The sequence below is a fragment of the Chelmon rostratus genome, chromosome 17 (genome assembly GCF_017976325.1).
Source record: "Chelmon rostratus isolate fCheRos1 chromosome 17, fCheRos1.pri, whole genome shotgun sequence".
NCBI lineage: Eukaryota > Metazoa > Chordata > Actinopteri > Chaetodontiformes > Chaetodontidae > Chelmon > Chelmon rostratus.
Window position 1 is genome coordinate 16,805,995 of NC_055674.1, and position 12,819 is coordinate 16,818,813.

A 12,819-nucleotide genomic window follows, 5' to 3' on the forward strand; every position below is an offset into this window, starting at 1 on the left:
TCGCGCCACCACATGTTGGATGGTGACAGTAAAAAGACACATTCATGTTCCTCAGGATGAACTGTAGTGACTTTGCTGATCCCTTCATTTTTTTCATTGAGCGCCATCATCAGGTCGAGACTTGAGTCATTTACGACTAAATGCTCACTAAACTAATGACATGCACATCAGCCTCAGGTGTACTGTGTGTTTAGAGCTAAAATGTTAGCATAGAAGCTAAACATTATACCTGACTAGCATCAGCATGTTAGCATCCTCATTATGAGCATGTTAGCATACTGATGTTAGCATTTAGCTCAAAGCACCACTGTGTCTGAGTACAACCTCACGGAGTCGTTGGCATGGCTACAGTCTTGCTAGTCTTGTTAAAATCAGTTGGTACATTTGCATTTTACACTTTCCATATGAAAACTTTGGAGGCTAATTTGTGGATATCGGAGAGAAATTGGTTAAAATGAAAGAAAACACCAAACAAAGTAGATTTAAGCACATTAGCTTCTTATATCCATATGAAAATAGCATTAGGTGGCAAAGTTATCACAAACTTTCTGTTTTTTTTCAATGTTTCTCATAATAAAACAGACAAAATCAGTAACAGTTGTAAGTTGGCATGAAGAATGTACAAGCCATTTTTTTTCAATAACTTAAGATGTTTGGCTGATTATAGATTGTTGGACACAAAAAGCCTCGCCAGTGTGTTGCTGCTAATGGAAATACACAGGACAAGAGAAAGCAATATCTACATCTGCAAAGTTTCGCTTTTTGCTGTCTTTTTAAATGACTGATTTCCTTGTTTTGACTCTTTTAGTTTCCTGTAAATGAAATGTCAAAAACAATGTGTTGGAGATTAATAAAACCAAATACAGAGGGGGGGCGCTTTGAGAAAAATCTGTCATCGGAAGGTGTTTCTTTCTCCTCCTCCCAGAGTTTAAAAGGAACGCGACTGCTTCTACCAAACATTAATCAGTGGAAGAAAGACAAGAGAGAAAGAGACAGAGAGAGACAGAGCGACGCTTCTACATGAGTACTGAGATGCATGACAGAAGTGTAGGTGCAGGCACAAGCCCATACACACACTATGCCACACACTTATGCATGGAAAACATGTGCACACACTTTGACACAGAGGTTAAACACCGCGTGATCCTGGGAGGTCACGAAAGGTTTCCGTCTTTCTGTTCGACCCATGCAGCCGTCGCGACGCACTGTTGCTTATCTCGACCACACCTGCCATCTGGCTTGCAGTGTTTCTATAGAAAGTTAATCCACAGTAATGGTAGAGATAAATAAATAAGAAACATAGCACAATGTCGGGTCACAAGTGTGATGCTACCACTCAGTAGACAGATAGCACCGTTTTCTGCACACCTGTGATGAGATTTGGGAAAAGACAAAACTCACTAATGCAACGTTTTCTGTTTTTGCTCTCTAAGCACATCTGTTTGATTCCAGTGTTTGCAATGAGTTAAATATAATTAAATATGATTAAAGAGAGACCATTGCTGTTTGGCAGAGCTAATAACTGATATCAGGCCTTGGTAGGGTAAATCTACACAGCTTTATCTTCCCAACACTGAGCTCTCAGTATGTGACCTCTATCACACATGACAACACTGCTCATTTTAGTCAACATCACTTGTTCCTGAAGTCTATCGACGATTGTCCCCAAGATTATCCAAACACAATACAACAGGTTCTTCAGTGACACAAGAGTTACGTCCATTTTTATGTCCATTTTTCCACCGAATGCACTTTGTAGTCCAGTCTGATTGTGGTGTTCACAAAGCAAAGTCTTTCAGCTACAAACTTTGTCACTTCAACCCCGTAAAGACTCGGTTTTACCAAAGTATAAGTGCAGTTTCTCTCTGTTGATATCAGAACAAGGTTTCCAGAAGAGATTTGAAATTGCACTATTCTCCACAGTTCTACAGCGATGCAGTCTCAGTCCCCCCACAGGTACTGTGCTTGCACACAATTTGTCAGTCTTCGGGTGCCACTCGTTAATTCATACCAGCAACTGACGTTGTCGAGTGTTCTCTTGACAAGGTCCGCCTTTTATTTATATCCCATCTTCTTCTTACTCTCCTCTTACTCCTTACAGGTGTAGTTACAGGTTCACCAGACAGTCATTAGTAGTGTTACGGAGGAGATCTCACAGGACGAGCAGGTTACTGACAAGTGAATAAATACTTATATGATGGGAGTCACTCTGCTTCACCTCTGGACCCACATGCACCAAGTTCACTTTGTGTCCCTGAGGGGGAAACATAGGGGGACGTACTTTAAACTTCAAATACTGACACAGAGAATTAAATATGAAATGCTTTGATATTAAGTAAATAGAGATATTACATGCACTTATTCAAAACTGGTTCATAAATTCATTCACTCATTTTTCCTTAATTCCAACATTCTGTGAACTCACCTGGGTTTATTTTTAGTTTTACATTAGCATTGCTCTCATAGCTGCCTTGCTGATCCGTTTGCGATTCTTCCTCATCTTCCTCTTTGGACGGGCTGGGGGTCTGGGGCCTGCTGGAGCTGAGGGCCGCCGCGGGGTAGTCGTAGATGTTGTCGCTGTCAGAATAGGATTTACATATTATTAAAGAACTCTCTTTCATTCTCTCTCATTTCTCTTGTGGTTCTGTTAATGTGAAACTACTGTTGAGCTCAAAATGTACAACGAGCAGGGCATACAACATATTTGTTGGCGTGAAGCCTTTCAAAAACAGCATTTCTACTGCAGTGGAAACACTTTTTGCTGCACACAAAGGGAGGCACGCACCTGTATTTAAGAGGGCGGCACCATCGAACAGCACCATGAATTAGATTTATATAATCACAGTAATTAGGAGCCTATTCCAGCTCTAACACAATTATAATAAATTATCATCTTTTTTGCATTCACTTGTCGCTTGGTGCTCAATCAAGTCGTCATCACTTTCACACTAACAACAACTTCCAGTTTCCAAAACTGATGAAACTTCCAATACTGAGGAAACTGTTATGATCATAGATTAATTAATTTACTTAAAAAAAGGTCTAACTCATTTAATCCATTCTTTTTTTTTTATGGTGCGGACATCATAAAATAAGACAACAGACTGCGCTTCAACAGAGGCAACAACGCATCAACAGCACATCATTCTATTCTGACAGGTTACTAAACTTTAACATCACAGCCTTTCAGATTGTTATTAGTGTATACGATGACGTCTGTTACCTGGTTTCTGTGTCGTTACTGTTGGCGGATGATGATGATGGTGATGTTTACCATGCAGGTCATGCTGACTGTCCGCTTCCCTTCCTTTCTGCCTTTCCTCTTCCTCTCGTTTCATCTGCTGCTGTCTCAGTATCTCCTTCTCTTGGTCCAGCCTCTTGTGGAGAAGCAGAAGCTCTTTTCTCTCCTGCTCCAGCTTTTCCTCCTCAATCTGTAATATCCTCACCTCCTCGGGAGTCTCATTGTCCCTCCGTCTCGCCTGTTCTCGAGGCTCTGGATTCGGTTCTTTGGTCGGTCGGATCCTGCCCTCAACTCTCTCCCTGGTTGCCTCAGTAGGACTGAGCTTGGCTTGAGGATCCTGAGTAGCAGGGTGAGACAAACCACTCGTGTGGCTCTTAGAAATTTTGGATTTGTCTTCTTGCCATAATGGACTCAGTGTTTGTGCGCCTTCGTCCCTGCTCTCGTTTCCCTCGTGAACTTTCCCTTCGGTCCTGTTGGGCAGCAACCCATCCCCACCTTCTACCAGCTTGTTCTTTACCTCAACACCAACATTATCCACTGAGGAAACAGTCTTGTTGCCGTCTGAGAGCTTGCCATTCTTCCTCTGCACATTCTCTGGATTCCCACTTTGGTCTGGGCCGGTGGAGTTACGTTCCCAGTGTGGAGCAAAGAGAGCAGCCTCTCCAGAGCGAGAGGAGTCCTCCCCAGCCAGGCTGTACCCTTCTCCTGGCTGGGTGAAGGTGTCTCCTCTGGGGTTCCAGTGCTGCTCCAGGAGATCCTCCAGGTGGGCCCTCTGGTTCTGCTTCAGCTCATCCCACTGATGGAGTTCATCCTTGGTTTGCATCTTGACCTTTGACAACAAAATGTAATTCAGCTAAATGTCAGCTTAGCCCATAGACACTGAACCAAAGTGTTAATCCTGCACACTTGCACGCATTCAACGTACCAGCCACATTGCATGCTGTAATTTGAGTAATTAGAGTAAGATTTTTCAATGTGTTTAATATCTACTGTTAAAATATGAGTCTGAACATAGTTTAACATCAACCCACTGCATTATTGCTATTACTGCAAAACAATAAAGGCCTTAAAACCATAAAAATCAAGTCTTCTTTGTCCACAAAGGAAAATTGATTACACACCTTAGCCTAATGTTCCCACATGAACATAAATTGTGTCAATGTCAATGCTGGGATGCATAAAACAGTCCTGTCATTTTTTCAGGACACACACGCTACTCAGTGTGGGTGAAATATACAACAGCAGCTGATAACATGTAAAACAGCGTTTGCATTGTACCTGTTCGTGTTCGTGTCCATATTCGTGGCTGAGTGTCTGGTTTCGATGCTGGTGGCTGTGCTGTCTGCGAGATGACTTTTTCTTGGGCGCAGGGGGACGTGGAGCGGGCTGACATCTGCACTCCACGTCATCGACCACTGACACCACGGCTTTAGCATAAGTGGGTCTTTTGTTGACATACTCGATCTTCATGACCTGGAGAGGTTGAGAAGAAGATGGTGGTTGGAGGACAATAACACAAACATGGCGCCTGTCTGGAACGCTGCACATGTCAGCATTTTTGTGTCCTGTGTGTGTGGTTGTTTACCTGTAAGTATCTGGTGTGTGTGACAACAGGGACACACTGCAGGCTCTTGGTGTTGCAGCAGCCGGAGCAGCGTTGCACCTCGACGCATGGCGGCCATAACAGGAAGTTAGCGTTGCTACGGTCCAACATCGCCCTGGTGATCTCTACCACCTCTGTACGAACTTTACACAGAGCCTGCTGAGCTGGTTGGGCATCTGAAGGATGAGATATGACTGAATGTGAGCATGGATGGATTCGAAGCAATGGCCCCTGGGCACAGTCATTTTTCCATCTCTTTGCTCATCACTTTGTGTCTCTGTGTAGCTGTTAGGCATTTATTTATGGTCATATAGTCTAAATATTATTTTTTGGACTAGTAAGACAACTACGACCTTCTTTTTGTGTATGTTTGTAAAGATTTTAATGCACATGCAGAAATCAACCCTCTTAAGCTGCTTGGAGATGAGCGTCTGGCTGGATATGAGAGGCCTAATTTACTCATTTAAGTAACATAAGTTACTCATTCAACCATAGTGACTCACCTGGCTTGTTTGCATTCAAGTTGCATGTAAGTTCTCATCATCGAAGCCCTATGTGCCATTTTACACAATAGCGGCTATGGTTATGCAGGTCACCTACAACTATCTCGCATAAGCGCCTGTTTCTAGCTGCTGCAGAGCAGAAACATCCGGGCGGATTATAAAGTGAGACTCATGCATTTCAAATGAGCAGATATGCTACAACCCCTTCTAATCTCACTTCGTTGATTGCATTGTGTCGGCCTGTTACACAGAAATATGGGGGAATTTCACTCCGCTTTGTCTCACAAAGGCTCACTGCTCCATTAGACTGTTATGTTTGAAAACACGAGGACACAGATAAGATATCGGGCATAGTTTACATGAGGATTAATGTAGGGTCATTAGTATCTCCTCATGCTAGAGGGAATCCAGCAAAGTCACCCACTGTTGTAGATTGATGTCTAGTAATTCAGACATCTGCTTTATCGTGATCACGAAAAAGGTTAATGGGAAGGATTTTACCGTGTCACTAAAGTCATACTTGTCACATTAATCAACTTCCAGGAAGACGGACTGAACATGGCCGCACTAATGAGGATGGAGTACCTCTACATTCATGAGGAAAATCAGGAATCCTCCATGCCGGCACCACAACCTTCTATTAACCTACTTATGAGTATGAGTTTTTTAAGATCTAAAAAAATCCACATGGGAGTAAAGGCAGCGATTTCTCCCTCTTTCACAATACACAATAAACTGGTCTTTCAAATGGCATAAAAGGAAGGAGGGGGGCTTCGCTCACCAAGGCTCCTTGGTAGTCTGTGACCTCCATTGGCTGCTGAAATCCCGTCCTCCTCATCTGAGACAAAACAATAAACAAATGCAGCGTTTGACTCATGTAAACATGGCGACTGACTTATGAATGGTCTGTTTTTTGGCATGTGGAGTATATTTTATTCTAAGGCGTTATAGCGCCCTCTGCATGCAGCTGTGTAAATGGGAACACGCACAAGAACATAGATCAACAGGAGAGGGAGAAACAAAGAGGGTGTGGGGCTCACAGCTTATGTTATTGTTGAGCCATTATATTCTGACTTTGCGTATGTTGGTGTGTGTGTGTGTGTGTCAGTGTTTGTGTGTTTCTCCCTGCTTCTTGTTTCTCAGTGTGAGTTTGTTCGAGTCAGTTTTATTGCTGGTGATGTTTACATGTCACAATTAGGCTTGAAAAGTAGCTACTTATTGTTGTCATGCTAGTTCTCAGTCTATCTTTGCATAGCCCACGCCCCTTATAATTATCCTTTACATTTCTTTTAGTGTAGCTTTTTCTGCAATTAGAATTGCACGTCGTTCTATAAACGACAAAGCTGACATCTTTACATGAGTCAGCATATTGAGTGCTTAAAGTTTGCTGTCTCTGCATCACTGGGGTTCATTTATTGAGCTGTTGAGTGAAAACAACATGTACAAACTGTCTCCACTGCCATCTTTTTAGGACATAAGAAATGCTTTTGCTTGATTTCAGAACATTATGCACTTTATTTTGAAAGGATCTCATGCGCCCAAAGGTTGCACAACCATAAATTACATTCTGCTATAAATAACCTCGGGTATAGTTCCTACTTTGGTTATATGCTGTTTTTTATAACGAGGTGGCACACTGCATGCAATGACAAGCAGGGAATTATATTTCTCATAAGGCTGTTTGATGTTTTCTGCCTCAGCATCTAATATGACATTGCCAAAATATTATTTTTTATGTAACTTAAATAAATGAACTGCAGATACACAAAATTAGTGGAGTTGGGTGGACAAACACTGTTATTATAACTAGATGCTTTGGTATTGGCATAAGATTTGAAATGGATTAGGGCAGATTTAGTTGGTTACATTTTGTGATAAAGTTAAAAACTGTTATGTGAATATTTAAGATGTTGTTATGGTTAAAATAAGAATGTAAACAGAGCGTAACTGTGTTAGGATTCATAGTAACACCCATATGTATGAACAGTAAAATCAGAATGCGCTGATCTTTACCTACGGAGTCAGTGAGCAGCAGCAGCTGAAGGTCCTCTATGGAGGAGATGGGGCTGTTTCTAACCAGCTCCACCAGGGCTGCAGGCAGAGGGTCCCCCTGAAACACATGAGGACATAGAAATCAATATCAGAGACCGAGCAAAATAAGGTACATCACTCTGGACCATCTCAGAACATGATAATGGGAAAACGGGAAAAGGTATGGTAACATTTTATTCAGCAGTGCACAAGAAGAAGAATAGCATGACGGCATAAACAATGTCAGGTTGTGGCTCCACAGGAAATACTTGTTCGCTGCAAAATTCATTTCTGGTGTTGTTTTTCTCATGGGATTTGTTGCTGGTAACAACAGATACGATGCCACCGCACCAAAAACCAAGCAAAGGCTCTACATTGTGATTCTATGGACTGACTGTGGGTTTAACCCCCCGAGTCATTAATGGGTAAGACAGCCTGGGTGGGGGTGGGCGGGGTGGGAGTTTTAACCAAAGCAGACACACAATGGTCACTAAGAGCAGGGTGAATGACTATTGGCGTTGTGTCTTCTCATCTGCTAACATTTAGGGGTCAAAGGAGTCAGGAAGGAGTCAGGAAGTGGGGGAAGGAGTGATATGGAGAGGAGGAGAGAAGGGAGGTGCATCTGAAAAAAAAGAGGGATAATAGATGAATAAAAGACGGTTTAAAATGGACAAAGATCAGACATGGGTCGAGACACTTCTTCACACGGGTTTAAATGCTGTGAATGTGGTTTGAGATGGAGCCGGTGAAGTGACCTCTAAGGAGCTCATGTGACGCTAAACACAACGTTCACTCTCTGATAATTAACTTTCAGCAGTTTTTGGAAATACACAATATTTGAGAGGTTGCATGCATTCACTTTTGGTGCGTTTGTGTGAGTTTCCATTCAGGTTCTGGAGAATATAATGAATCTCAACGGGAAGCAGGTTTTAGCCAAAGGAAGCAGCCATCCATGCATGAACGTGTATTCTCATCCTGCCCATACTGTACGCCACTGACTTTCCCCCATTGTTGGCTCTCTGTTCAGAGTCAACTTATACAGCAGGGAAATGCCTTCTGGATTACGCTTACGTCTCTGTTGCAGAGCTGCCGATGCCCCAGAGGAGCCATCATGATGGTTTCTTCCCTTCGCCAACGGAGCAAATCTGCCCACTTGGCTAATTGTGTCTGATGTTAATTATAGGATGTGCTCCTTTGTTCGCAGTGGTGCCTGCTGTCATGACGATTTGTGCAGCAGGAAATACTAAATAAACACTTTGGCTCTGATAAACAAAACAGACGCAAACGGATTCAAAATGCACACACTGAATGTGTAAACACACATCGATAAGGTTCAACTCAAGATTATGATATATTCAAAATACTAAAATAGGGGGAACTTCATAAGACCTGTGTGTAGGTATACAGGAGCATAAAAGGATGACATCAGTAAGCCTAAGGTAATCTTCGCCTTAAAGAGGCTCTGTGGAGCATAATAAGTACAGAAGCATCCTATTCATTTTGACTGCTAATCTACAGCAACACAGAAGACTTTGTGCATTACCACTTCTTCGAAACTTAACCACACTGCTCCCCATGTTGTCCACAATAACATCTTCCCATGCCATGAGCATTTAGGTTGTCCGTGCATGTTTCGCCTTTTCACAAGGTCCAAAAACAAAACAAAAAAACAACCTAACTTTTGACCTTATCACCTGAAGCCGGCTCCCACCCCCTGAAGGTCTGTTGGACACGTTGAGGAATGCCAGGTACAGGCAGCGGCTGCAGTGGGCAGGGGAGGAGAGGGAACGTCTAATCGTACGTAATTAGGGGGTCGAGTTTGCTGCCGGCGCAGCAGCAGCAGCAGCAGCACACGTGTGAGCTTTCACATGTAGTCAATGAATATGCCTACACGTGCGCAAAACTGGAATGAGTGAAGAAATGTGACTTTAATTAATTCCTTTGTCGTAATTTAGCGCTGGGTTGGAAAGGCGCCTGATGCAATTAAGGATAATGATGAGTTCGTGTTCGCTGAATTTAAATGTCTGGAGTCCTCTTCGGTGGTCTGTTGAATGCATATGCTCAGTACAAGCAGCACTTCATATAGTGGAGGGCTTTTGAATTATCACCCACTCTCGAGACTAGATGTGCCTCAAACGCATTCCCTTACAATAATGTCCCCTTTATCAGACGTGACTGAGCGCTGTATACAGGCTCCATCACTTCACAGCTGCCATACTATAACTTTAAAATGGGACAAGGGGAATTCCTGGTTGTATACCTCAAAGCCTTCGCAACCTTCTCCTCTCTAACACACTTGGCCTGTCAAATTTGAGTTTTCTTTTACATGTGGTGCCTGCGGAGGCCATTAAATGAAACGAGGGCTTGATGACAGGAGTTTAAAGCCATCCATCATACCTGAGTTTCATCCTAAATCTGCCTTTATGTGACATCGTCCCAGTGATGGAAGACTGTATGCACACGCTAAATTCTATGGGTTTAGTGAATTAAAGGAGGAATGAAACCACTTGTGACACCCGTTCTTGATAAGAAGCTAGAGTTAAATATTGCGTTAATAGTTCACTCCCTGCGGAGATTCTTGTGCTTGTGTGCATTGTTTCCTCTCCTTTTTGTTATTTTTACCACACCTGAAAGCTAATAGTTTCCAACATGTGTAGAAGTTGCTCAGCCCAGCGAGCGAACCACGCCGCTCCATCTGACTTGATGGAAAAAAACTAAGGCAAACTCACAAATGGGCTGTGCCCTCTTTGTTGACTTGTTTAAACCTCCACTTCCCATGTTAACTGTGCGTGTTTTGACCCCATTTGGTTTTACAAGTGACCGACACCGGCAGTTCATTGTGGAGAGGAATTGTCTTGGTCGGAAACACAGATGAAATCTGAACAGAGGCAGAAATGCAGATAACATCAGATTCTGTGTGCATCAGAAACAACATATATATGGACTTTGTTTTAGCAAGAGAGGCCACGATTTCTCTAAAATGAGCATAATGTCAGTTATCGTGAGGCCTTACATGGCCTAGAGAACACCCTGAGTAGTTTGGTCCTCCTGTTTGACCCCACACTTTGCAATCAATCCAGCACCCATATTTCACTACTGCCTGTTCATTTTCACAAGTTTTTAAGAAAATTTCAATACAGATTTGTATTGAAAATGGAGCAGCAGCGCAGAACTGGAGGCAGAAACAGCTGTAATAAGTGCATTGTCTGTGTCTGCTGCAATATCCCTTAACTCAAAAACCCTAGATTTTCAGCTGAAAATGTAAAGGGGTTCTGCACTTGTCTGCATTTAAGTTTTTAGACATCCAACACTGAGCAAGACATGCGATTAACATTGCGTTGATGCACATATATTTTACCCTGGGTGTCGAAGTTAGAAGACAAAAACTGTGGTCTCCCCTGGTCATCCGCTATAACAGACATGTGGCCTCCACAGCACGATGTGACCGTGTGATGCTGCTCTCTGACTGATTTCTGGCCTCGCTCAACATCTGGAACCGCATCCACGCACGCATCACTGAACCCACATGGAGCATCCAGCTGCACCACAGCCTATCATGGCAGCCTCTGTTTCCTGGCTCATCACCCACAGAGGACGACCTCTGCATGTGTCTGCCCCTGGGCATCCATTCATAACGCCAGTTAACGAGAGGAATAACAGTTATTTTCTGCCCTCTCAGAAGCAGCGAGGGAAAGACTGGAGTTTGTTATGAAGCAGGTGCACTAAAGTCCTAAAAATCACCTGGCTTAGATTATCATGTTGTGTTTGTTAAAGGAACACATATGCTCTTGATGTTACGTCCAAAGGAGATTAAAAAAAATAGAAGTATAAAGAGTAAAAAACATTCATTACATGCAGTATTTTAGCATATTTTAAAATGTTGAATTAATATTTAGAAAATAGTTGCCACACAATTATGAAATGGTTTAAACAGAAAAGTGATTTTACATAAAAGAGCATACTTTTATGGCAATTCATACGCTACCTATCCTGTCGTGTCATTTTCAATAAAACTTAGTCAGGGTTTTTATGCATTTTTATGAAATTCGTTAACTCTGGACTGCGTCTAGCTGTTACAGTGAAGGTGAAGCATCTCTAAAAGTTCGTCAAACCGTGATTGACGCGCACTCACCTCGGCCGCGCCACACCGCAGACACGCCGCCAGCAACGCGAGCAGCAGCTGTACCCACGAGCTCATCTTGCTGCCCAGCCTCGAGCCTCTTCGACGGACCGGGCATTTATGGAAGCGCGAGAGTCCCTCTCTGCTCAGCACTGCGCGCGGGGGGACAGCGGCTCGCCCTGCGGAACTGCGCGCGCGTCGGCGGCCCGTGCCCAGTGTGGTCTCTCCGGCAGAGATATCCGAAGAAGAAGAAGGAGGATGAGAGGAAAGCGCCCGTGCTTGATGAGGCACTTCTTACTTTTAAGTCCCTCTTGTAAGAAAAAAAAAGAAGAAAAAGAAGATCCTCCGTGCTGGATAAGTAATAAACCTCCAAGTTTCAACTCTTCTTCTTCAGCGTGATGCTCTTCTCTATTTAGTTCACCTTGCGCACGAGTGTGCGTTTTCCGCTAAAAGCGCGAGCAGTTACCAGTACATTTAATTTACAAAGGATTTAACGACATTTCCAAGCAACAACTCTCAAAACTTCACAAGAGAGAACTATCCAGGACAGAAAGTGAGTAAAGTTTAAATTATTCCAAGGATAATGAATTAAAAATCCAGCTGACTTGTCTTGGCGAAGGGTCTCTTTAACCGTGATGCGCCCCAAAGCGCAGCTCACAGGCTGAACGTGTGAAATAACGTCGCACGGTCCTCGTCTTCCAAGGAGTCTTATCACTAAGCAAAGCTCTGTGTGGCTCGGTGCGCCTCAGCCCTGGACCTGCCTGATTACGCAGCGCTGCTGCTGCTGCTGCTGCTGGTGCTGGTGGTGGTGAGGGGAAGAGCAGGTTTCCAAGAGTCTGCTGTTGGTGCGCTCAACAGTATCTCTCTCCCGCCCCCTGCTTGAAGAATGGGTGATAATCTGCGCACAAAGAAGCGACACTAGCCCACAAAGCCTCACACCAGCCGCTCTGAGCAACATTTCCTCTGTCGTGAATCATTTATGCAGATATTCCTGAGGCTGGGCCAAGTCCTGTGGGCCTGTCTGCTCATCTGAATACTGTTTTTACCACATGATCTGACATTTTACCGCAGAATCATTAGTATTAGTAACTCTGCAGTAAAAATACTAACCGCGTTATGTGAGCAGTGGTCATAAAGTGAGTGCTATACTCAACTACATTTGCTGAACCGTTTTAGTTACTAGTTACTTATCAGATACATTTTGTACAAAACATATGATCATATGATTATAAAATATGATTATTACATGCAGTATATAAAGTCAAATTGGCTCCAACTTGACAAATACAACAGTAAAGTGCAACTTATACATTAATCATCA

At 43.2% G+C, this 12,819-nt stretch overlaps 1 protein-coding gene across 1 annotated transcript; it reads right to left on the reverse strand.

The window, feature by feature from the left end:
- Positions 1-477: 477 nt before the first annotated feature.
- pdgfbb (platelet-derived growth factor beta polypeptide b) lies at positions 478-12,391 on the reverse strand. Its single transcript, XM_041956896.1, has 8 exons — positions 11,511-12,391; positions 7,361-7,457; positions 6,129-6,185; positions 4,827-5,020; positions 4,520-4,714; positions 3,224-4,070; positions 2,426-2,577; positions 478-2,254 (listed from the first exon to the last, which is right to left on the reverse strand). Exons 1-7 carry the CDS (start codon positions 11,574-11,576, stop codon positions 2,444-2,446), a joined length of 1,590 nt encoding a protein of 529 aa, XP_041812830.1. The 5' UTR covers positions 11,577-12,391; the 3' UTR covers positions 478-2,254; positions 2,426-2,443.
- Between the last annotated feature and the right edge of the window lie 428 nt (positions 12,392-12,819).

Bases quoted from the DNA above. Each gene is read 5' to 3' on its own strand.
- pdgfbb (XM_041956896.1), bottom strand. From the start codon at position 11,576: ATGAGCTCGTGGGTACAGCTGCTGCTCGCGTTGCTGGCGGCGTGTCTG. The intron at 6,186-7,360 runs GTAAAGATCAGC...GTTTTGTCTCAG, and splicing joins GCTGCTCACTGACTCCGTAG to ATGAGGAGGACGGGATTTCA. The intron at 5,021-6,128 runs GTGAGCGAAGCC...CTCATCCTTCAG, and splicing joins CAGACTACCAAGGAGCCTTG to ATGCCCAACCAGCTCAGCAG.